Source organism: Rana temporaria, chromosome 6 (assembly GCF_905171775.1).
Source record: "Rana temporaria chromosome 6, aRanTem1.1, whole genome shotgun sequence".
Taxonomy (NCBI): Eukaryota; Metazoa; Chordata; class Amphibia; order Anura; family Ranidae; genus Rana; species Rana temporaria.
This window is the reverse complement of record NC_053494.1, coordinates 128,750,211-128,774,802: the sequence shown is the minus strand read 5'-3', so window position 1 is coordinate 128,774,802 and position 24,592 is coordinate 128,750,211. Positions and strand designations below refer to the sequence as shown.

At 43.5% G+C, this 24,592-nt stretch overlaps 1 protein-coding gene across 2 annotated transcripts in view; it reads right to left on the bottom strand.

Annotated features, from left to right (window-relative positions):
- The window catches only part of LOC120943822 (1-phosphatidylinositol 3-phosphate 5-kinase-like), a 136,666-nt gene that overhangs the window by 87,123 nt on the left and 24,951 nt on the right, over positions 1-24,592 (bottom strand). For both annotated transcript variants that reach the window (XM_040357371.1, XM_040357372.1), the window contains exons 4-7: positions 21,173-21,293; positions 19,658-19,753; positions 17,833-17,916; positions 5,861-5,961 (exon numbers count right to left, since the gene is read on the bottom strand). In XM_040357371.1, coding sequence (XP_040213305.1) covers positions 5,861-5,961; positions 17,833-17,916; positions 19,658-19,753; positions 21,173-21,293 — 402 coding nt within the window. The remainder of the gene's footprint in view (positions 1-5,860; positions 5,962-17,832; positions 17,917-19,657; positions 19,754-21,172; positions 21,294-24,592) is intronic.

Genomic DNA, 24,592 nt, shown 5'->3' with positions numbered 1-24,592 from the left:
GCTTACTACAGGAGGACTAGATACTAGAAAATGGTGAGTATAAAAGTCTATTTTATGTATTATCTTGTCTAAGGGACAAGGGAAGCCTTTAACCTTTAGGATGTCCAAGAGCTACGGTAGCCACTTCTTTCAGGAAGAAAGGACAAGTGACTCACAGCTCAAATCACATCCAGACAATGGAGAGATATTTCCTTTTGGTGAGCCAGACAGAGGGAACACAGAACAGTGTCCTTGTTCAAGTAATGTCCTTGTTTCCTCAGGGCCAGAAAATCAGAATGTGCAAGGTAGGTAGGCAGGCATCTTTCATGTCTCCCCAATGATGTGAACCAATCACCAACCAGAAATGTACCATCCCTAACTTTTTAATTTTCAAGAACATCTTGAGACCCTTGAAATCTAGGATAGAATGAAAGATGGGCTTTAATTTGGACCCTGTAGTTGAACTCTGTTTGACTATAAAGGTGTTATTACCTGTAACCTCTGCTTTCTTTTTATGGGGTAAGCATCCTCTTCCCCACTGTCACCTTCTGGATGTAGGCGTACAAGGATGGTCTGAATAAGCATCTTCCCTCAAAAGACAACCCCTCAATGTGCTATATGTAGAGAAATTCTATTGACCAACAGATAAGCCATAGGACCATTCTCGAGTTGACAGAGAAAATGCCAATAATGAAAGCTGCCTTTTGGAATTCCTCTAGTTATCTAAGAAGCTTAAGACTCTGGACATATCTTACGTAGCTACCAAATGGCAGAATCTTCCAGATCAGACTCTCTGGAACAGAGCACCTTCTTCACCCAGACCTTGGCAATCTGTTGCATCAACCACCAAAGGTTGCCATGCAGCTTCCTTAGGGGAGAATGACAACCTAAAGAGGAGTTCTAATGTCTAATCTATGACTGTCGGTGTCTTATTCAAATATTTAACAAGTCAATTTTTTAAATTGGAATTTTTTACTTTATGGGGTAGTGGTGACCAAAACATTTTGGTGTTGAAAACAACTTCTCTGGATGAATCCAATCAACATGCACCACTTTCTGCCAGAGAAGGTGCATTCTAAAAGGACTTGGGATTTTTTTGGCAGCTGCCAGAAGCCTGAAACTTAGGGAAAGAAGATTCAAGTAGCAGTATCTTAAGATTAGTGTGACACATTCACCAGGAAACTCACAGTAGCCTTCTGTGCCAGAGAACCCAGAAACCCTGAGATTCCCTACTGGAGTACTTATCTACAGAGGGTCCCTGATCATAAATGGTTTCCACTTCTTTTTCCTCCTCCTCTAGCTAAACTTCCTCTGACACGTCCTCCTCATGCAAAAGAGGTAGTGCCTACGCCTGCATCTCAGACGTTCCAGGCTAGTGACATCTTTTTAAATGCTTGTTTCAGTGCAGAACAGGATATAGAGAATATTTCCCTGAACACAAAAGGAGGAGGATTGTGCCCTTGTAACCGTGGAGATACCAAATAAGGGCAGGGGTATAGAGATAATCTGACCTATAGGGGAGCCATTGCAGGGCAAATTTTGCAAGGGGACATCTCTACCTGATGAAGGAATCTGAGGGCCCCCCCAATTGTCCTTCTCCTCACCAACTTGCCTGTGAGAAGTCATGGCTTGCTGAGGGATGATATACCTGTAATCCAGCAGTAAGCAGCTACTCAGCTGAGGAGTGTCGGCTTATGCCAAACCACTACAGGCTAGTTCACTCTAGGCATTGAACAGAAAGGCACTCTATTCCTGTGCAATTCACTTGCAGTTCAATGATGTGCAATTTGAGCCCATTTATTTTGAATGGGCTGAATCATACCGGACTGTAGCAAAAGTAATGCACGTACTACTTTAAAAGTGCAACCAGATTACATGGTACTTCTGTACCATGCGATCCAGAGTAGGCATACGCACTGCATTTGTGACCTGTGTTTGGGTTATCATTAACATTGAAGCTTGCTGAAGATTGCAACTGCATGGTATGGGAAGCATGCACGGATCGTGGGTTTCCGTCACCGTGTTTTGGTGTGAAGGGCTCTTCACGAAACTATCAAAAATATATGTGCCCCTGTATTTGGTGTGCCCTGATGGACAGAAGTCAACTTGCTCAGTTGTCATGGAAGGCAGGATGGCTAAGATATAAAGAAAGGTTGTTGAGCAGTGTGGCCAAGAAAACACTAAGAAAATGAACAGGACACAAAATGGCTGACTGTCCCACCCCTTTTACTCACTGCCACAGAACACCACACACAAAGGGAACACTGTAAGGGGTTATCACGACTCTAAAAACAAAAAAGTACTCTCCAGTACATGCTGCAGACCCCAATAGGCCCAAAGCGTCACCCATCATGTTGGGCACGCCGAAATAGCCATTTCTTCAGAGGAGAAACAACCCGATTGAGGAGTGCGAGTTTGGTTTTCTACCTGCTAATTTAAAGAGGAAGTAAACCCTGATGGGTTTAACTTCCTTCGCCCCTGCAAAGTAAAAGCATAATGTGCTAGTATGCATCGCATACTAGCACATTATGTGACACTTACCTGCAGAGCCCGCGCCGTCCCCGCTGCAGGCCACATCCGTGTTCGCCCCTTTTTGGGGCCATGGATTCAGGCTCTGACTGGCCGGAGCCACGTTACGTCACTCGTACGAATGCGCACGGGAGCCACCAGTCAAGGCACTCGCTTGTCAAGAAATGGCACAAAGGGCTGTTTCTTCACAGCGCATGCGCTGACGACATTGGCGCAAACCACATAACCATCCGCTAAACGGTGCTCGTTTAGGAGATATTTACAGTACCAATAGGGAAAACTTATTCTAAGCTTAACTACAGGTACAACTTCCACAGAAAGATTTACAACCTCTTTAAGCCTGGGATTGCACACTGGTGAACCCATTCTGGGGAGGAAGGGATCCATTCCTGCAAATGAAGATTGATGTGGAGCCTTGTTACCTGCCCATTGATGTAGAAAGACAAAACACAATGTGACCTTTGTGGTGGGGGGGTCAGATAATTAAAGGTGAAAAAACACCTAAAAGGGGAGGTTAAGGATCCTCATGAAGAGCACCTCTTGAATAAAGTCTGCACAAAGAAATTGGTCTTCTGTTTTTATTGTCAGCACTTGGGCAATAAAGGTTTTATATACATTCTGCATTTGCACAAGTGGCCACTTGTTCGATGTTTACAGATTTTGTCACTTTATACATACTCCGCGCCACGGTTTAGTGGAATATCTCCTATTGTTCCATAGATGGTCACATAATTGTTTTCATGAATATTTAGTATTATGTTGTAGAATACCACATTTATATTTATAACCTATGTATTAATGACCATCAACTCCTATGATGAAATGTAAGGACTTTTTTTTTTACAGATTAAAAAGGGAAATAATTTACAGACTACTTCCAAGGCATTAGCGTGTAAATCACAGCACTAATGGCTGTCTTATTTCTTCATTGGGTATCGCTTGGCTGATATACTGAACGTTTTACATCTGGTGTGAGAACCTAAAGAAGGGCGTAGAGTGTAAATCCTATCTGATGACCTACCTCTGGGCTGAATTTCATGCAAAGCTAATTAACAGAGATGCGAGTTTGGGTGTTTATTACATGCATATTACTCTCAGATGTCTGATAAGCAGATTGATTTCCCACGTGGTGGCGAGTGCTGTCATTTACACACTGAAGCAGGTGACGGGTGTCTTCAACTCTCCCTCTTTGGACACTTACTTTAAGTGCTGCATTTCGGACTTTTATTTATCTTACGTTTGGTGATCAACAAATTTATGCTGGGTGCTTTGCTTCACTTTACTATACTTAGAAGTATAAAAACACAGGTCAATATCCACGCTACTAAGGCATTGTTCCACTGAGAAAGATGGTTGCTCTTGCCACTAGAAGGATTCATGATGATGTTGTCAAGCACTGGCTTGAAAAGATGCGGTTCATAGAAAGTCGTGTGGATCAAGCACTTTTTACACAAAGGTTCCGCAGCCCTGCACTTTGGCTAAAGTCTCCTACACATATGCAATAACAAACATGCGAAAACTGAAATGATAGGCCCCTTTCACACCTGCGGACCGTATGTCTGTTTTTTCATCCATCCGTTTGCGGATGAAAAAGGGACATACATTGGTCCCTATGAGATTGCGGGTGTCAGCGGATGAACATCCGCTGACACCCGATCTCGTCCGCCTCCGCGATGCTCTGATTCTGCAGACGGAAGAAAACCCTTTTTTCCTTCTGTCTGCGGATCGGATGAACATGGACATACGGTCCGTGTTCATTCGATCCCCCCATAGGGGAGACTGGAGAAAACACAGGGCGGTCCCTGTCATCCGCCGGCTCAGCGGCAGAGCATACAGAGGCTCACAGGGCGGATCATTACTGATCCGCCCCGTGTGAAAGGGCCCATACGCTTCAAAGCAATTACAGTTGAAATTGAATGCTACAGACATAACCTCTGAGCAACTTCCCAGGGGTAAGCTCGTCAAAGTCTGGAATGACTAAGAATCAAAGTCTCTGTGGCTGATGAGCCAGAAGGCGCCAAGGCCACAGACAAAATTAAATCTAAAATCTGCAAGAGGGCACGGAAACAGCAAATACCTGGGTGGTTCCAGTCACAAAATCCTTAATGATCATGGAGATCCAAAGATAGAATAGACTCCAATACCCCTTTCACACTGGTGCTGCCCAAAGCGTCGGTGGTTAAACAGCGGTAAAACGCCGCCATTTTACCATCGGATTTGCAGCCGATAGCGTGGCGCTTTTAACCCCGCTAGCGGCCGAGAAAGGGTTAAAACCACCCAAAAAAGTGCCGCTACATCAGCGTATTGCCGGCGGTACGGTGCGGCTGCCCATTGATTTCAATCTTCGGGCTTTCACACTGGAATGAATAGAGCAGCTGTTTAAGGGCTGATTGCAGGCGCTGTTTTTAACGCTATAGTGCCTGCAAAACGCCCTCAATGTGAAAGGGGTCTAAAATGGGTCTAAGAGCAGAGGAGGATTCCAGGCTGCACCAATAGGCACCATCAGTAGGCAAAGATAGGAGGCAAGGCCTCAGGCACTTCCTAAACCCAGACAGCTAGTAACAAATGAGGACCCGAAGGTGACCAGGGTCACTGTAGGAAAACAGCAGCAACAGATCGAAGTTCCATGTGGGTCATTGCAAGTTGAAACAGCATGGGGAGATTCTGTATGGTGGGAAAGAGCATGGATGACTGGGCTGGCCCTCCTGTAGGCAGCAATGTAACCCAAGGGTTAAAGACTCTTTTGTGGAACTCCATGAACGAGAAAAAAACATTTTTTATATTTAATCTGAACGTACAGTTTAAAAAAAAAATTAATTTGGTTCTATATTAACTCAAAATCATTTTATGCATTTACTTGCAACTAATCTACGTACCTGAATCTGATGTGGTATCAGTCTCTGGTAATTATCTGTACAGTAAAATTCAGATTGAGAGAGGAAGGGGCAGCAATAGGAGCAAAACTAATGGGTTACATGCCCGCGTTAACCAGCAACATGCAGAAATAAGCGAGCCGAGTGGTCAGAAGACACGACTATCATGGTCACCTGTATGTGATTTTGCTGGCATTTGTAGAACACCATGCTTCAAAAAGAAAGCTCCGCAAACGTACATTATATTGAGTCAATGAAAGGGAATGGTCTAGAAATTTTATGTTCTATAGCAGGAATCCTCAAACTACCTCCAGCTGTTGCGTTACTACACATCCCATGATTAAGAATGAGAAAATGTAATTAAATTTACCAATCTGTTAGCCATGTTTACAGCAAATACATTCTGTATATAAAAACACTGAGTGGTTCCAGCTTTTACCATCTGGTATGCTATACATATGAAAAAAAGCTTAACCTACTGGCACTCTGAGTTTCTGCATCAGCTGTGCGGGTTGACTGCGTCAGGTTGGGCTCTGGTGCTTTGGCAGGGCTGCTGGTTTTCGGTCTGCTTTCAATCATACTGAAAATTAAAAACCAAGAATATTAGCAAACAGTACATGGTTGTTTGATTTACAACTGCGTGTTTTAGGCCTTATGCACACTGGATATTTTGCCATCTCTCCTAGATGTCTTTCCCCCTGGCAGCAGCATTTTGTCAGAAAAAATGCTTAATGCTTGCAACACATCTAAGCGCTTGGGGGTTAATTCAGAATAATGTATTCTGGCCACAGAAATTTATTCACGCTGAAAAACTCTAGTGTTACCGCACGTTTAAAAGTTTCAAGTATTTTTTCTGCTAAAGTGCAGCTGCTTTGGATGCGTTGGCTGTGGGGTTTTTCCTGCCTCTAAATGCCTATGCGTGTATGAACACATAGGCTAAACATGCACGCCTCTAACAGCCATGTGAAAAAGATTTTTAATACAGCTTACCTGTAAAATCTTTTTCTTGGAGTACATCACGGGACACAGAGCGGCATTCATTACTATATGGGTTATATGGAGTACCTTCAGGTGTAGACACTGGCAATCTTCAAACAGGAAATGCCCCTCCCTATATAACCCCCTCCCATAGGAGGAGTACCTCAGTTTTGTAGCAAGCAGTATGCCTCCCAAAATGGTCCTCAAAAGAGGGGTGGGAGCTCTGTGTCCCGTGATGTACTCCAAGAAAAAGATTTTACAGGTAAGCTGTATTAAAAATCTCTTTTTCTTTATCGTTACATCACGGGACACAGAGCGGCATTCATTACTATATGGGATGTCCCAAAGCAATGCTTACAATGAGGGGAGGGAGAACATCTCCAAGACAAAAGGATTTAATTTAGAGATATACTCAAATCATAATAAATCCAACTTATTTGAGAAAAATAATCTTAAATTTTAAATTTAACTCAAAAAAAGAGGAGCCCCCGGAATCCGAGGGTCTCAAACTGCAGCCTGCAGCACTGCCTGCCCGAAGGCAGTATCAGTATTCCTTCTTACGTCCAACTTGTAGAATTTTGTAAACGTGTGGACAGAAGACCAGGTTGCCGCCTTGCAAACTTGAGCCATAGAGATCTGGTGGTGTGCTGCCCAGGAGGCGCCCATGGCTCTAGTAGAATGAGCCTTTAATGATACTGGAGGAGGCAACCCTTTCAAGCCGTAGGCCTGAGTGATTAATTGCTTAATCCACCTAGAAATGGTGGACTTTGCAGCTGCCTGCCCCTTCTTGGGCCCATCCGGTAGAATGAACAGCACATCTGTCTTCCGGATCTTCTTTGTAGCTTTAAGATAGGCCTTCATGGCCCTGACAATATCCAAGGTATGCAGCAACCCTTCCTTTCTGGAAGTAGGTTTAGGGAAGAAGGATGGTAATACCAAATCCTGGTTCAAATGAAAACTGGATATGACCTTCGGAAGGAAGGAAGGATGAGGGCGGAGAACGACCCTGTCCTTATGAAAAACAAGATATGGTTCCTTACAGGATAAGGCTGCCAGCTCCGAAACTCTTCTTGCGGAAACTATGGCAACCAAAAATACTAACTTCCTTGTCAGTAGAACCAAAGGAATATCAGCCAACGGCTCAAACGGTTGTTTCTGTAAACTTGACAGAACAAGATTTAAATCCCACGGACAAAGCGGGGATTTAACTGGAGGTCTAATACGTAAGACCCCTTGAAGGAAGGTTTTAACCAGCGAGTGGGTGGCCAGCGGCCGCTGAAACCACACTGACAGAGCAGAAATCTGTCCTTTGATTGTGCTTAATGCCAATCCTTTATCCACTCCTAGCTGGAGAAAACTTAATACTCTATCGATGGTAAATTTGCGAGAAAGCCATCGCTTGGACTCACACCAGCCTACATAGGCCTTCCAGACCCTGTAATAAATCACCCTAGAGACCGGTTTCCTGGCTCTGATTAGGGTAGAGATTACTTTCTGAGACAGACCTCTACCCCTGAGAATCAGGGATTCAGCTTCCAGGCCGTCAAATTTAGATGCCGTAAGGCAGGGTGGAGGATCGGACCTTGCGATAGCAGGTCTGGCCGTAGAGGAAGAGTCCAAGGGTCTCCCACTACCATCCTTAAGATTAGTGAGTACCATGCCCTTCTGGGCCATGCTGGAGCTACCAGGATGACTGGTATGTGCTCCACCCGGATCCTGCGCAGCAGGCGGGGTAGTAACTGGAGCGGGGGAAACGCATAAAGAAGTTTGAACTGATGCCAAGGGCAAACCAACGCATCGGTTCCGCAGGCCATCGGATCCCTTGAGCGGGACATGAACCTGTCTAGTTTCTTGTTGAGTCTCGATGCCATGATATCCACGTCCGGCACTCCCCATCTTTGGCAGAGTGCTTGAAAGACTTGTGGATGCAGAGACCATTCCCCCGGCCATAGAGTCTGGCGGCTTAAGAAGTCCGCCTGAAAGTTGTCCACTCCGGGAATGAATATTGCCGATATGCAGGGCACATGAGCCTCTGCCCATAGGAGAATCAAGCTCACTTCTCTCTGAGTGGCCTGACTCCTGGTCCCCCCTTGGTGATTTATGTATGCCACTGCCGTGGCATTGTCTGATTGAATTCTCACCGGGAGCCCCTGCAATTTCGACGTCCAAGCCCTGAGGGCTAGTCGAACAGCTCTGAGCTCCAAGATGTTGATGGGTAAAAGCTTCTCTGGCTTTGTCCAAATACCTTGGCGAGTGGAACCATCCACAATCGCTCCCCAGCCCGTCAGGCTGGCGTCTGTGGTCACTATCTTCCAAGCCACTGGGCTGAAAGACCTCCCCTTCAGTAGATTCTGAGGGTCTAACCACCAACACAGACTTTGTCGGACTCTTGATGAGAGAGGCAACGGGATATCCAAGGCCTGTGGCCTTCTGCTCCATGCTGACAGGATGGCTGCCTGCAGGATGCGAGTGTGGCTCTGGGCGTATGGCACCGCCTCGAAAGTAGCCACCATCTTGCCTAGTAATCTCATACATAGGCGAATAGTCGGTTCTTTCTTGCTTAGAACCAGTAGGATTAATTCCTTGATGGCTTTGACCTTCCTCAGAGGTAGGAACACCCCTTGTTGTTCTGTGTCTAATCTCATGCCGAGATATTCCAACTGCCTTGTGGGCTGGAATGCTGACTTCTCTCGATTTAGGACCCAGCCGAACCTCTCGAGGTATTGGACCGTGAGGGCCACTGCTCGTTCCAAGCCGGGAGACGAGTGGTCTATGACTAGGAGGTCGTCCAGGTATGCTAGGATCGTGACCCCTTGGATCCTTAGCTTGGCTAGGATTGGAGCTAGAACCTTCGTGAACACCCGGGGGGCCGTAGCCAACCCAAAGGGAAGTGTCACGAATTGGAAATGACGCGAAGCCACCATAAAGCGTAGATATCTTTGATGTGGCTGATAAATTGGAACATGAAGGTAGGCATCCTTTATGTCTATGGACGCCATGAAGTCGTCCTTTTGGAGTGTGGCAGCTGCTGACCGCACGGATTCCATCCGAAATGAGCGGATTTTTAAGTATGCATTTACCATCTTTAGGTCCAAAATTGGCCTGACATCTCCATTGGGCTTTGGGATGATGAATAGGTTGGAGTAGAAACCCAGCCCCTGTTCCAGGACTGGTACCTCCACTATCACTTCCTGGGAAAGTAGATGATCTAGAGCCGACTTTAATGCGGCTCCTTTCTCCAGATCGTTTGGAATCCTCGACTCCTGGAAATGAGGAGGAGGAAACCTTAGGAATTCTAGCTTGTAGCCTGTGGCCACGGAAGACCGTACCCACTCGTCGGGAATGCTGGCTTCCCAAATCTCCGAAAAGAGTCGCTGCCTTCCCCCCACCTTCGTGGGTGGGGGCGCCCCTTCATGAGGTAGACTTGGGGGCTGGTTTTGCCGGCTTGCGAAACCACTGCCTCTTGCCCCTAACAGCCTGTCCTCTTGATCTGCTGTTGAAGCCGAAGTTTGTTCTTGCAGGAGGCCGTCGATACTGCTTGGCATTAGAGGGCCCCTGCCCAGGGGAGGACTGTCGTTTAAACGCAGGCCCCTGAACCCTCTTCTTAGTTGGCAAGAGAGTACTCTTGCCGTTTGAAATGGTCTGAATGTATTTATCTAAGTCCTCTCCGAAGAGCCGTCCTCCATGGAAGGGAAACCCTGCCAGGAGCTTCTTGCATGGGGGCTCAGCCTCCCAGCTTTTTAACCATAAGAGTCTTCTCATATGGATAAGGGATAATGATAAACGTGACGCTTGTTGGATAGAATCCTTGATTGCGTCTACCGTAAAACATATGGCTTTAGGGACATCCGAAAATTCTTCTGCCTGCTCGGCAGGAATAAGTTCAAGCATTTGTTTAAATTGATCCGATAAAGCTTGAGCGACTCCAATCGCAGCCACGGCTGGCTGTACTACTGCCCCTGCAGAAGTGAAGGAGTTCTTAAGTAGGGCTTCCAAGCGTCTATCAACTGGATCTTTGAAAACCTGTACGTTCTCTACAGGACATGTTAACGATTTGTTAACACATGAGATGGCTGCGTCTACTGCAGGAGAAGCCCATTTCTTGGAAAACTTTTCTTCCATAGGATATAAGACAGAAAATTTCTTAGGTGGAAAGAAAACCTTGTCTGGTTTGTTCCACTCTTGGAACAAGACTCCCTCTAAGAGAGGATGGATCGGAAACACAGCCCTGCTTTGAGGCGCCCTCAGTGAGCCCAAAGCTGAAACCGTCGATACCTGGAGATCTGGTACAGGCAGGTTGAATGCCTTATGGACCAAGTCCGTCAAGCCCTGAATCCACCAGCTCTCCCTCAGGGAGACTGCCCCAGACTCCTCTGTATCCGGATCTTCGATCCCTGAACCTACTTGGTCTCTGTCCAAGAGGTCGTCCAATTCCCCAGAGGAAAGGACCTCCTCTTCCGAGGGTCCGCGCACGGGTGACGGAGATCTATTCCGCTTACTACCCCGCATGGCTGCGGCTATCATTTCTCCCATGCTTCTCCGCATCTCATTTAAAGAGGCGAGTAACACCTCTTCCGTGACCACCTTAGGGTTGGGTTGACTCGCGTCAGCTCTAGCCCCAGACCCCGATGGCCCAACGGCTCCCTGTGGGGAAAGCAGCGGCATAGCTCTATCCGAGACCTCAGACTCTGCGGGGGAATCCCCACCTTTTGTACCCTCTGATCTTGATGCCATAGTACAATACCGAGGTACACCTGCTACTTATTGGTACCTGGGACTTATAATAGTTAAATGCCCAAACACCTGTTTGGGGAATAAAAAATGTTTCCTCTACCCTAGATGACACCTTTTTTTTTTTTTTTTTTTTCAAAGAAAAACTTTTCTTCTTTTTTTTTTTTTTTTTTTCAATCTAGGCAAGAAAAAACATTCTATCCCCCTGAGTAGTATTGCCAAAGAAAAGACTATGAGATGGAAAAGAAAACCAGCCTATTCCTAGGCTAAACCACAATCTTCTGAAGACTGTAGTATTCTTTCTGGCCACTGTGTGTCCTCAGCGCCCGTGCTTCCCTCCAGTCCTTCCTCCCTTAAGCCAGAGAAATGAATGAGCTGTGGCATCTAAGGAAGGGCCGCCCCTTCCTTTAAACCACTGACCCGCCCTTCCCCCCCAGCTAAAACGGCGCCAAATGCGTCTATAACACGTGCACGCGCACCGCGCGCGCGCCCGCGACGGGGGGTTGGGAGGAAGGGCCTCTCTGTTCCTGCAGCCGCAGGCCTGTGAACACACGAGGAGGTCAGCGTTTTGCCTGCCTTGCAGGCATGAGGGAGAGGACTGGATAGAGCATCGCCTGGAGGCTTGCAGGTAAGCATAGCTCTCTGACACACACATACACTTGTACATAAAAGGCCCCACTCACAGCTTTTACAACACTACCAGGGAGGTCACTTTTTATGGGGAACTATAACATATAGAGCCATCCTATCTTCATGATATGTGACTGGTTTGCCAGATGCAATGCATAACCTTTAGGCATGTCCCCTGTGACCTCCCAGAAAAAACTTGCTAAGAGCCAAGCCCCGCAGGTTTTTCCCCTTACTTACCTGCTCCATGCCGCAGGACTTTGCCAAGCAAGAGGTCCAATCTTCCCCCATCTCCGTGGGGATGTCTAGACCTTCAGGCCCTGGGAACCTTCTTCTTCCATGAAGGATCCACTGTCCTGGGCCCATACAGCACCCTGGCAAACAGAAAACATTAGGCGCCCCAAAGGTTTCTAAGTTCTGGGCCCAGGGTCCAGCTCTCTTAAAAAGAAAGCATTATGGGCTATACCCCAAGGGTTTGGGGTCCGGTTACTGACCACTTTAGCGCGCAGGCTTTTTTGGACAGAACCGGTAGCTCACCTAATCCCAAGGATGCGGAGGCAAGCTAAACCATGACTAACACCTAAGACACTGGCGTAAAAACTGAGGTACTCCTCCTATGGGAGGGGGTTATATAGGGAGGGGCATTTCCTGTTTGAAGATTGCCAGTGTCTACACCTGAAGGTACTCCATATAACCCATATAGTAATGAATGCCGCTCTGTGTCCCGTGATGTAACGATAAAGAAAAATGACCAGTGTGCAGAAGTTTCTCCCAATGTACTTTGAAAAAACGCAATGTTCTACATGCTTCATTTTGATTCAACACTAATTGGTGTATTGTGTTCTTTTAATATAATGGATGTTGCAATGACTGCCAATCCAAACCAAAAAAAAAAAAAGACTGTCTTCACTTATATAATTTGGTTGCGATTTAGACCTTTTCAAATCATTTAGGAGGTGCTGGAAGTCCAATATGATTCCTCCATACTTTTCCCCTTCTGTGTTGGGTCATTCCTCTCTGGTTAAATACCTATGATGCATCCTTAACATGGGATTACTAGAACACTATACAATAAAGTCTATATCTTAAAGGGGAGTTGCACCCACAATTTCACTTTTTAAATATAAATACCCCTGTAATACACAAGCTTAATGTATTCTAGTAAAGTTAGTCTGTAAACTAAGGTCCGTTTTGTTAGGTTGTTACAGCATTTAAATAGTTTATAATCTAGAAATAGACCGTGGCCATCTTAAGTGTGGGCATCATGAAGCCAGACTGTATGACTTCCTGGATTTCAGCTTTGCATATCTCGCACATGCTCAGTGCACAAGCAATGTAATAGGTTTCAGTCAGGTTTGCAAGGACTACTGGGAAACATGATGCCTATCCCAGAAACCCTTGCAAATAGCCTAGGCAAATAAGGAGGAGGAAGTAATGAAGGACTACAAAATAAAGGTATTTACAAGCAACAAATTAAATAAAAATTGTCCATTCTGAACACTATGAGATTAGAGCATGCAGCACAGACAAACATAAAAAAATGGGTGGAACTCCACTTTAAAGTAAGAGTACAGCAGAGGGTGTTATGCTTCAGACACACTGTGCTGCCTGAAACTTGGACAAAATCCCATTGAAGTCACTGCTCTGAATTTATTCATTTGTATGTTAATTTCAGTTTAAGCTATTGAGCTCTGTAACCGCTCCCTGACCACCGCACGCCGATATACGTTGGCAGAATGGCACGGGCAGGCAAATGGGCATACCTGTACCTCCCTTTAAATTTGCCTCCCAGCGGGCGTGCCAGCCCCGTGCCTCGTGAGTGTGCCCACTCTATGTTCCCGGGCGGCCCGTGATTGTGGTCGGGAGAGGAAGAACGGGGAGATGCAGATGTAAACACAACATTTCCCTGTTCTTCCTAGTGACAGGACAGTGATCTCTGCTTCCTGTGATTGGGAGCAGAGATCACTGATGTGTCACTCGAAGCCATGCCCCCTCACAGTTGGAATCACTCCCTAGGACACACGTAACCTCTTGATCAACCCTAGTGGTTAACCTCTTGACTGCCAGTGTAATTTTTACAGTAATCAGTGCATTTTTATAGCACCGATCGCTGTATAAATGACAGTGGTCGCAAAAAATGTGTCAAAAGTGTCCACCATACAGTCGCAGTCACGATAAAAAAAATTACAGATTACTAGTTAAAAAAATAAATAAAAAAACACGATGTGGAAAGGACACATACTGGAGAAGAGCTGCTCGCCCCAAAGTTGCATGAAATAATAAGATTCCCCAGTAGGGCTTTTAGGCAGCGATGTCAAAAAGTATATTGGATAGTTTCAGTATAAAAGATGATATTTAATTGCCGATATTAATCGGATGTCACAGTGAATAGTAATAAAAAATATACAATATATACAGAAAGAGTACAAAAGTTAAATATCACAATCCTTGATGCAGTAGACATGGATAATTATACATATCGTTATATTCCAAGTTATTGTACAATGTAGATATCCAACGCATTTCGACCGTTTGGTCGGTCTCTTCAGGGGGACAAAGGTTCTAAAAATATTAATTGCATAGGTTCAAAATTAGAAAAAGAGAACATGTCAACATACATCACATTGAATCTACCATAGTGATCTATTTACCGCTAAAACAAGGAATCAAGGATATTGGGAGCCGCTGGATGGTCCGGAGGGGTTTATGGCTGCCTCCATTCCCCCCAAAGGGGTGAAAAGCCCATCCAAGAGGGCTTGCAAGGAGCCAGAATATGGACATCCTCTAGGTAGTGGAGGAGCTGGTGACTGCAAAGAACAGCCACGATATTGTAATTAGTTGGGAAGAATTGAATAAATTTGTTCAAAGCATAGCTGCCAAAGTGACAGTTAGACTGTATATATAGTGGTAGGCGGGCTAAAGCAGGTACTAATTGCCAATATATATGATGAAAGTCAGGGCAACAAATGGGGTCCATTAAGGTTAGTTAGTAGGTGGGGGATATAGTGAAGTAATTAGAGTAGGGCAGTAGTAAACAAGGTGATGTGTGAATAAATTATTAGTGTAAGTGTTTAGAAAGTACAATGAATGATTGCCAATTGGGCAGTCCAGTGATGCAAGTGTAAGAGTATAAACATACATGAAATAAAGGGGAAGTGAGGGTGTGGGAAAAATGAGGGAATACCTGGTGTATCCCGGTGTGTATTCAGACAGTGACAAGGGTAGAGAAATATAAAATTTATAAAGTGAAAATGCATCAATGATGGAATAGTTACCTAGTGCGATGAATGGGTAGGAGGTTCTATATAGTGTATTGTAGAAACCTGACTGCAATTATGCACGACAGGCGAGGACAAGGTGCAGAGAGAGCATGGATGCAAAGGCATTTAACCTGGCCTGTGTGGGATCAGGTAATGACTCCACACAGACCAGTTATTAAATATAGCCCAGTGGGTGTGGCTATATTTAATGACTGGTCTGTGTGGAGTCATTGTTCATATTCTGGCTCCTTGCAAGCCCTCTTGGATGGGCTTTTCACCTCTTTGGGGGGGGATGGAGGCAGCCATAAGCCCCTCCGGACCATCCAGCGGCTCCCAATATCCTTGATTCCTTGTTTTAGTGGTAAAAATATCACTATGGTAGATTCAATGTGATGTATGTTGACATGTTCTCTTTTTCTAATTTTGAACCTTTGTTCCCCCCTGAAGAGACCGACCAAACGGTCGAAACGTGTCGGGCATCTACAATAACTTGGAATATAACGATATGTATAATTATCCATGTGTACTGCATCAAGGATTGTGATATTTTACTTTTGTACTCTTTCTGTACATATTGAATATTTTTTATTATTATTCACTGTGACATCCGATAATATCGGCAATTAAATATCATCTTTTATACTGAAACTATCCAATATACTTTTTGACATCGCTGCCTAAAAGCCCTACTGGGGAACCTTTTTCTTTCAAACCCCATAAAACTACCCCCTATTTTGTAGACGCTATAACTTTTGCGCAAACCATCAATATACGCTTATTGCATTTTTTTACCAGAAATATGCAGAAAAATATGTTTCGGCCTAAACTGATGAAAAAATTTGTTTTAAAAAAATAAAAAATTTGGGATATTTATTATAGCAAAAAGTTAAAGATATTTAGCTAGATTCATAAAGACTTACAACGGCGTATCAGTAGATACGCCGCCGTAAGTCCGAATCCGCGCCGTCGTATCTTTAAGCGGTATGCTCGAATTGAGATACACTTAAATGTTGCCAAGATACGACCGGCGTAAGTCTCCTACGCCGTCGTATCTTAGTTGCATATTTACGCTGGCCGCTAGGGGCGTGTACGTCGATTTACGCCGAGAATATGTAAATGACGTAGATCCGCCTATTCACGAACGTACGCTCGCCCGTCGCATGCAAGATACGCCAATTACGTAAGGCGTTTTCAGGCGTAAAGATAAACCACCAAAAAGATGGCGCAGCCAATGTTAAGTATGGACGTCGGACAGCCGTCGAATTTCACGTTGTTGACGTCGTTTGCGTAAGCCGATTCAGAATGGGGCTGGGCGTAGGTTACGTTCACGTCTAAAGCAAGGAGTATTTGCTACGTGATACTGAGCATGCGCCCGCATGCGCCGTACAATCGGCGCTTCATTTACATGTATGGTAATGAATCATGAATTCATTACCATACAACACGCCCCCCTATCTGCCTATTTTGAATTAGGCGGGGTTACTCCAGGCCATTTGCGCTACGCCGACGTAACTTAGGAGGCAAGTGCTTTGTGAATACGGTACTTGCCTCACTATCTTACGGTGTAGTGCAAATGGCGTAGTGCAAATGGGATGCGCTATGCCGGCAGAAAGATACGCCGCCGTACGTCAAACTAGCCGATTGTGTTTTTTTTTTTTTTTTAATTGTCGCTCTTGTTTATAGCACAAAAAAAATCAACCGCAGAGATGATCAAATACCACCAAAAGAAAGCTCTATTTGTGGGGAAAAAAGGGCTTAAATTTTGTTTGGAAACCACGTTGCACAACAGTTGCGCGCAATTGTCAGTTAAATTGACACAGTGCAGAATAGCAAAAAGTGGCCCAGTCATTTGGCAGCCAAACGGTCCAGCACTGAATGGTTAAAAATTATAAAAACACTTGAGAAAAATAATTCACATTCAATATTTTCCATTTTATTTTTAAATGATCAATGCTTAAGACATATTGCATACAACTATTATACATTAATGCATTCAGGGTGAATTTACACATATAGTGATAGGCGTAATGCGCTGAATGGCGCACCTCCCTGCCCCTTACCCCAGTCCGGAACGGACAGCTGCCAGAGGTAAAACACTCCAGCAGCTGTCCGTTCTAGTGTGAATTCAGCCTTATTGAAAATACACAAATTTAACTTCAAAATAAAAACTGCAACAGGGTAAAATATGATGTAATATTCAAGCGGTAGTAAAGTTTTCTAAGACTGGAGCTACAGGTAAGCCTATAATAAGGCTCATCTGAAGGTACAGTCAATATCTCCTAAACTTGAGGTCTGGTATACCAAGCCGGATATTCAGAGCTTTGTGCCAAAGCCTCCCGCATGCGTGCGTGCATGGGAGTAATGTAATCACGGTCCCAGCCACTCACACAGCCGGAGCTTGCGAACCTGTAAGGAAGACCAGGGGAAGATGAAAGCCTAGTCAGTGGTGACAGCGCACTGCTGGAGGGCTTCAATCCAAGGTAAGCGTTTCATAATGTGCTAGTAAGCGATCAATACCAGCATATTATGCAAACCTCTTTTATATGTGCATTGAGATTTTTAAACACGTGTTTTTTGAGCAACCAACCTTTCATGATACAGTTTCAAATAAAAAATAAATAGAACACTTCTGCTCTACTAATGACAAGTAATAATTGCTTCCACTGGGAATAAGACCTGTACATTCTGCCAGCTTAGCAAATTCCTGCAGATGTTAGGCTCATCACACATTCCATCATATATACTGCATAGAGATGCAAAGAATGAAACAAATACTTTAGTTCGGCCCGATACATTTCTTCCTGGTTATAAAAGGGAATATAAAATGATGACAAACATTTAAATGATGAACGTACCTGGTAGGAAGAGACGCTTCTTCCACACAGCTCTTTACAGATGCTTTGGACAAATCATCCAGTGCATTTCTATATTCTTTACAGCTAAGGGAAAAAATATATAAAAATGATATACACATACATCACAAATATATATTATAAATTACACACACACACACAGCTTTAAAAATAAAAAAAACTTTTAAAGTCAATTAGAATTGCTTCCCAAAACTCAACAGCACATAATGTACCCAACTAAATGTTTGTTCTTGTAGTCACAAAGCAAATTTACATAGTAAATGGCTTTGAACATTTTGTCCTAAATATGTACATTAAAGTTGATTAAGCAGGCATAAGAGTACAAAAAAATTATCCACATAACATTCCGATCAATATTTTATGGACCTACAAAAACTTAAAGTGATACTAAACATACACTGTTTAATTTACACAATCTCCTTTTTCTGTATGGGGATGATGAAACCAGTTGTAATAATATCCAAGTACCATATATACTCGAGTATAAGAGGACCCGAATATAAGCCGAGAAAATTGGAAAACGTATTGACTCGAGTATAAGCCAAGGGTGTCCATCTGCATGCCTCACTGTACCCATCCCTCACTGTGCCCATGCCTCACTGCACCCATGACTAGACTGACGTTTAACATAGGCGTCTATGGAAGGGGTATCCGGCTTTGAAAAAAAGTGGTGCTCCCCAGCCGAAGGCCCCCCAGACATCAAACTTTGCACACTTGTAGAGGGGTACCCGATCCCCAAATTTCGGGAGATCAGGCGCAAAAAGGTGACGCGAGTAAAGGCCGAGGGGGGCATTTTCAGCACAAAAAAAATGTGCTGAAAAACTTGGCTTATACTCAAGTATATAGTTACGGTATCTTTTTCCTAATCAATACACAGCGGTCACATGACCCAGATCTTTCCCAGCCTGTCTGCAGGAAAACATAGGCAGGAGGAGCATCTAGTTCTCTGCTTTTGGTCACATGTATCAAATAATAAACACTTTTAAAATCAGCAAATATATATTTGAAATTTAATCTTGGTTCTTATTTTTGTTTTGTTTTTTTAACATGGCGTGGATGGACTTCTACCAGTCACAACCCTCTAGCCTGTGTCTTAGAACAGAGGGGTGAAGCCTCCATCAATCTACATTTAAGAACCCGCAACCATTATGTTTAGCTGGTTAGTGGGCATGGAGGGAGGAAGGTAGGGGGCTGTCATTTATCCACTGTTTTTATTTGAAGCCCTGACATTTGTGTTCTGTATGCCTTAATGTCAGCATTCCCTCCTAGTCTAAATCTTGGCGAGTAGCCCTCAGCCTGGAAAAATGTGTTGTCCTAAAGTTAAGGGTGTTTATCTTTCCAGTATGTTTGGGGTTTACGGTTTCCATTAAATGAAATCACGTTATGGTCACTGCTACCCAGATGTTTCTTTATATGAACATATTAATAATCTCTGCATTAAGATTACCAGGTGTATTTGCATATACTGGGCTCTGTTGCCAGGTATGCTCAGCTGTTACTGAAACAAGAAAACACAATTTTGAAGAATATGGCAGACTGATGCAGTAAACCCCCATGGAGAAGGATTGCTGGATGAGATTATACACACTCACACGTGGTATTCTGCCTTTGTAAAAGAAGAGCAAATTACAGTTAAACCATTTAATATGGATTTAAAATGTAAATGGACTACCTACCTATGCTTCAGTTAAAAATAGGAACACCGTGACAGCGGAATATTAATCCAACGTAATTACATTGCTACATGCAGTGTTGATCATTTAAGTTCATTTTTAATTGCCAAGTAAAATCAATAATTGTAGCATACCTGAGAGCAAAGGCTATGATAGAACTTGGTTCCTTCTCACACACGGCTATAGGGACTCGCTCATGCTCGTACATTAAATAGTGTTTATCTGGATCACTGCAGCAAAGCAAGAAAGGGCAGAATAAACCATAATTCATCAGCTCATTAATCTTCTGAAGGTGCAGACAACAACTGAGTAAACTGAAACACACTACAGGCATTTTTATGGCATAAATTCTGAAAGAAAAGGAGAACCTCAATCTAATGCATTTCACATACACTTGGCACTAAATGAAAAGGCAGTAAAATTGTCCGATGTTTTACAACCAAACATAAAACATTAAACTCCATCATTAAAGCCATTGTCAATCAGCACCTTGAAACAGTAGGTTTTAAGAGCAAGGCTAGCAGATGGAAACTGAACACAATGTATGCGACTTTGTTGAGATCTGAGATAAGGTCAAATATGTTCAAGTTAAAGTGGTAGTAAAGTTATTTTTTTTTTTTTACTTTTACCTACAGGTAAGCCTATAATAAGGCTTACCTGTAGGTAACAAAGATATCCCCTAAACCTTTACGGTTTAGGAGATATTCCCCTCACAATGCGCCGCTGAATGCAGGGGATTTTTGGCTTAAGGCCCGGCAGCCACCGGACCTTGCCGAAAATAAGTCTCCCACGCGCATGCAAGGGAGTGACGACATCGTGGCTCCAGCCACTCACAGCACTGGAGCCACGATACCCGGAAGACACGCCGAGGCGAAAATGTCAGCTGCCTCGGCATGGACCGGGAGGGACACTGATGCCTTGTTCTAAGGTAAGTATTTCACAATGAGCTAGTATGCAGTGCATACTAGCTCATTATGCCTTTTCCCTTACAGGCGTAAAGAAAAAAAAAGTCAGCGGGTTTACTACCACTTTAAAAAGGACATAGGGGAAGAAGGAAGAACTTAGAGCACACAAGACAGAAAGAATGGTGCAAATTTCTTTCCTGCAATTACAGGCAAGAAAAATCGCACAATTCCCCCATCAACAGACAGTGCTGACAGGGGAATCCCTCCTGCTGAGCAATTGTCTGTTCAAGGTGGGGGAAGCCATCTATAGTAGCCGCTAGAGATAATCGCAAGTGAATCTGGCAGGCTGGTTGTACCCAAGTTGATTGATTAGCTTGGTACATTCAGCCTGCCCATACACTGTTTGAATCTCAGGCGGTTCATGCTGAACCGCCCGAGATTCGAACCACCTATGGTCAGCCTAACTTTAGTAAATGGCAACTGCCCAGACAGCAGTTTATAGCTAAATAAAAATCTTTAAACATCTGCAACAAGACGATCCCTTTACCAATGTGAAGTACAGATGCTAGTTTTAAACACCCTATGTCTGCTCTACAAGTAGTTAACATATACATTAGCTGTAAGAGATGCTATTACTACATGACAACCACAGCTTGAAGTGTACAGGTGCCCCTATTGGTGTGCACCTGGCTGAATAACTTCCTTTGAACCCTTTCATTTCCTAGCAGGCATCAGAATACTTACAAAGGCAGTGGAATCGGATTGTAATTGTTTCCAGGAAGCAGATTAGCAAAAATTGCTTTCATTGTGGATTTCTCTTTCACTTGACTGTCGGTTGATCCTAACAAATGCCCATCGAACACATCTACAAATAAAAATAAAAAAAAGTTTTGCAAACGAAAGGAGTCTATTTATAAATGTCAGGATGTAGACAATTGACCAGTTAAAGCTAGTTATAAAAATGTGAATCTTGGGTGAAAGCCGGGTGAATCTCGTGTGCAAACAGTTATCAATAGACCACAGTGAAAGCACAGTGGCCAAGTGGCTATCATTTCTGCCTGGCAGCACTGGGGTCATTGGTTCGAATCCAAGCCAAGGCGTTTGCATGTTCTCCCTGTGCCTTTATGGGTTTCCTCCGGGTACTCTGCATCTTCTGAAAATACTATATACCTTCTATACTGAAAATGCAGGCACAAGTCAGAGCTCTTCCCACACTCCAAAGATATGCCGGTATGGCAATTGGTTCCTGCCCATATTGGCAGAGTTAGGCACCTTAGACTGTAAGCTCATTTAGGGCATAATGTGAAAGTACAATATATATGTAAAGTGTTGCATATATTGGCAGATGTATGTATTCATGCGAGTTAAGCACCTTAGACCAGTGGTCATCAACCTTGTCCTGCAGGGCCCACTAACAGGCCAGGTTTGCAAGATAACTGAAATACATCACAGCTGATATCATTTGCTCCTCAGTGATTGCAGTATTCTAGACTGCATCTCCCCAAGGTAATACATAAAACCTGGCCTGTTAGTGGGCCCTGCAGGACAGGGTTGATGACCACTGCCTTAGACTATAAGCTCCTTTAGGGCATTATGTGAAAGTATAATATATATGTCAGCGCTATATACGTACAAACGATACAATACTAAAACAATACGCATCACCAGAATTTGAAAATGGTGGTCTGATCACTGGATTATAAAACAACCCCTTTAACACACCAAAAATAACATTCTTTGAAGGCGACGGTCTCTAATCAGCAGGATAAAGCTGCAGTAATTTGCTTCCAATCTCTATCACCACTGGCATTTAAAATTAGTCCAGCCTGAGCTTGTTAGGCTAGGCTTCTCCCAAGGGTCACAGGAGTACAATTTGTTTTGTTTTTTTGCAGAGAGCTCTCTGCTTATGTCACACAGATCAGTCCAAGGCCCCCACGTTATCCCGACTCTGGAAGTTTGGATCCATCAGGTGCCTGGACTGATGGCCATCTCAGCAAGCTGCTGAGACAGCTGTTCACTGCCCATCCACAGCTGAGCGCTCCATTGAGTGTTGAGGAGCAGCGGACAATCAGAAGCTCTCTGCTCTGGGAGACGAGAGAACCGAGCCATCGGCAGTGTTCGATGGCTCAGTTTTCAGTGCAGAGATAGCCAGGGAAAGATGCAGCAATGCTCTAATGCTGCATCCACCTAGGTAAGTGATTATGGGGGGAAAAAACAACAACTCCCATTCTTCTTTTAAGTCCCTATTGTGTACCGAACTATCATTAAAGCGGAGTTCCACCCTAAAAATGAACTTTCTATTAACAGCTTGTCTTTAATGTAACAAAAAATAATAATTTACTCACTTCTATCTGGCTGTTACTAGGCATATTTCGTAATCTGCCTAGTTCCTGGTCCTAGGTGGTTAAACTTCCTGTCCTAAGACCCCCATTGCCTCCTGGGAAATGATGACACTCATTTCCCAGGAGTCTCTGGGCATTACTGTGCCTAAAAATCGCCCAGCATGCACCTCTTCCTGAAAACCAGGAAGAAAAAGGAATGTGATTAATTTTAGCTTGCAAGAAAAATATATATATGCCCGGAACCCCGCTTTAAGGTTGACCATACATTATACAATTTTCTTGTTCAATTTTCTTTTAGCTTTACCTTCAACTATGAATTGCAAGGGCCTGTCTGCTTGCATACAAATTGAAATGGTTTAGGTTTGACCTCATATTGTATGGTTTTGGTAAATCTGAGGAAAAATTGTATAAGAAAATTTCATGATGTATGGCCAGCCTTAGGAACGGCAACAATCTTATCAACTGCTATGAGGACCGAGGATTTGTGGGCACCAGCCTTGGTGTTGTGATGAAATGATGCACTTTCATATGAACAATTTAGATGCAATAAAAATACACAATTCCTTATGGATAGTATGCAAGTAAATCGACAAGCCGCCACAGGTACAGAGTGACCTGAATTGCTGAGCATACCATCCATTGAGAATTTCTACAAATTACGCTTTTTTTATTTGAATTCATTGATAATGATTAAATAGAAGTGCGGTTATAATTTCCTAGCAAAATAAACTGATGGATTCAAATGCATGGATCTTAAACAGAAGATATATTTACACTGGTTAATCTTAAACAGTTTTTCCTCAGTGTTTCATCATTACATCAGTTGCTGACAAATCTGTGCTGCAAGGGGTCTTCAGGCATTGTAGTATCTATTAAGACTGAACCTTCTTTTAGCATCTACAACAAAGACAAGAATATATTCCACACTGGGGATTCAAGATGCCCATTTTTTAATCCATAAATGTTTGAGAAATTATTCTGAACTTGGGGCCTGTGAAAGTAGCAGCATGTATTTCTAAAAAGAAAAATTGTATTCTAGTATTAGAGCAAAGCACAGCGCTCAGTGCAACATACAGTGTATGCCAGATAAAACCCGCTCAAAAATAATAACAAATACATATTACAATGCAATCATATGTGATTAATTCGTCGAATTGTAATATGTTATGACTATTTTTGTAGATTTGAGTGTTTATCTCAAATATGTTGGATTGAGCACCACACTTTGAACACATGATATTGTTTTACATGTGGGGGCACATTTAGTGTTGGCAGTTGGGTAGCGCATAAGTGGCTTTTGTCTTTCAGTCTTACATTTTTATTCTGCCTATACTAAATGAAAATAATAAAAACGTGCCCATCATAGGTACCAAAAAGGTATGTAAATTTTAGAGCTCCTAGCTGTATCCTGGGAATCCCTGAACTCAGCTATACTGAAATTGCAGGCACAAGTCAGCTCTGCCATACCCCCAGCCTCCAAGATGAATAGTAATTGTGGTCAACTCACTTGATACAAGGAGCCTCGAATGAAGCCCCTGACATCACTAAAGGGTTGCACATAATATTCAGAAAATGTGGTTCTACAAATAATCAGAGAGATTGCATACTATAGCAGTTGTTGGAGATTGGGAACTTGATTCAGGGGATATTCATAGACTGCACACATTACATGGGACTGCAGGAAATTACTGCTATTACAGCTCCTTTACAAATCAATGCTTTTACATTTGTACTTCATCATGCCCTTTAAAGAGTACAAGTGTCACATGTAATATTTTTGAGCAAGATCCATTATAAAACGATAAAATGGATGGAAAAAGAT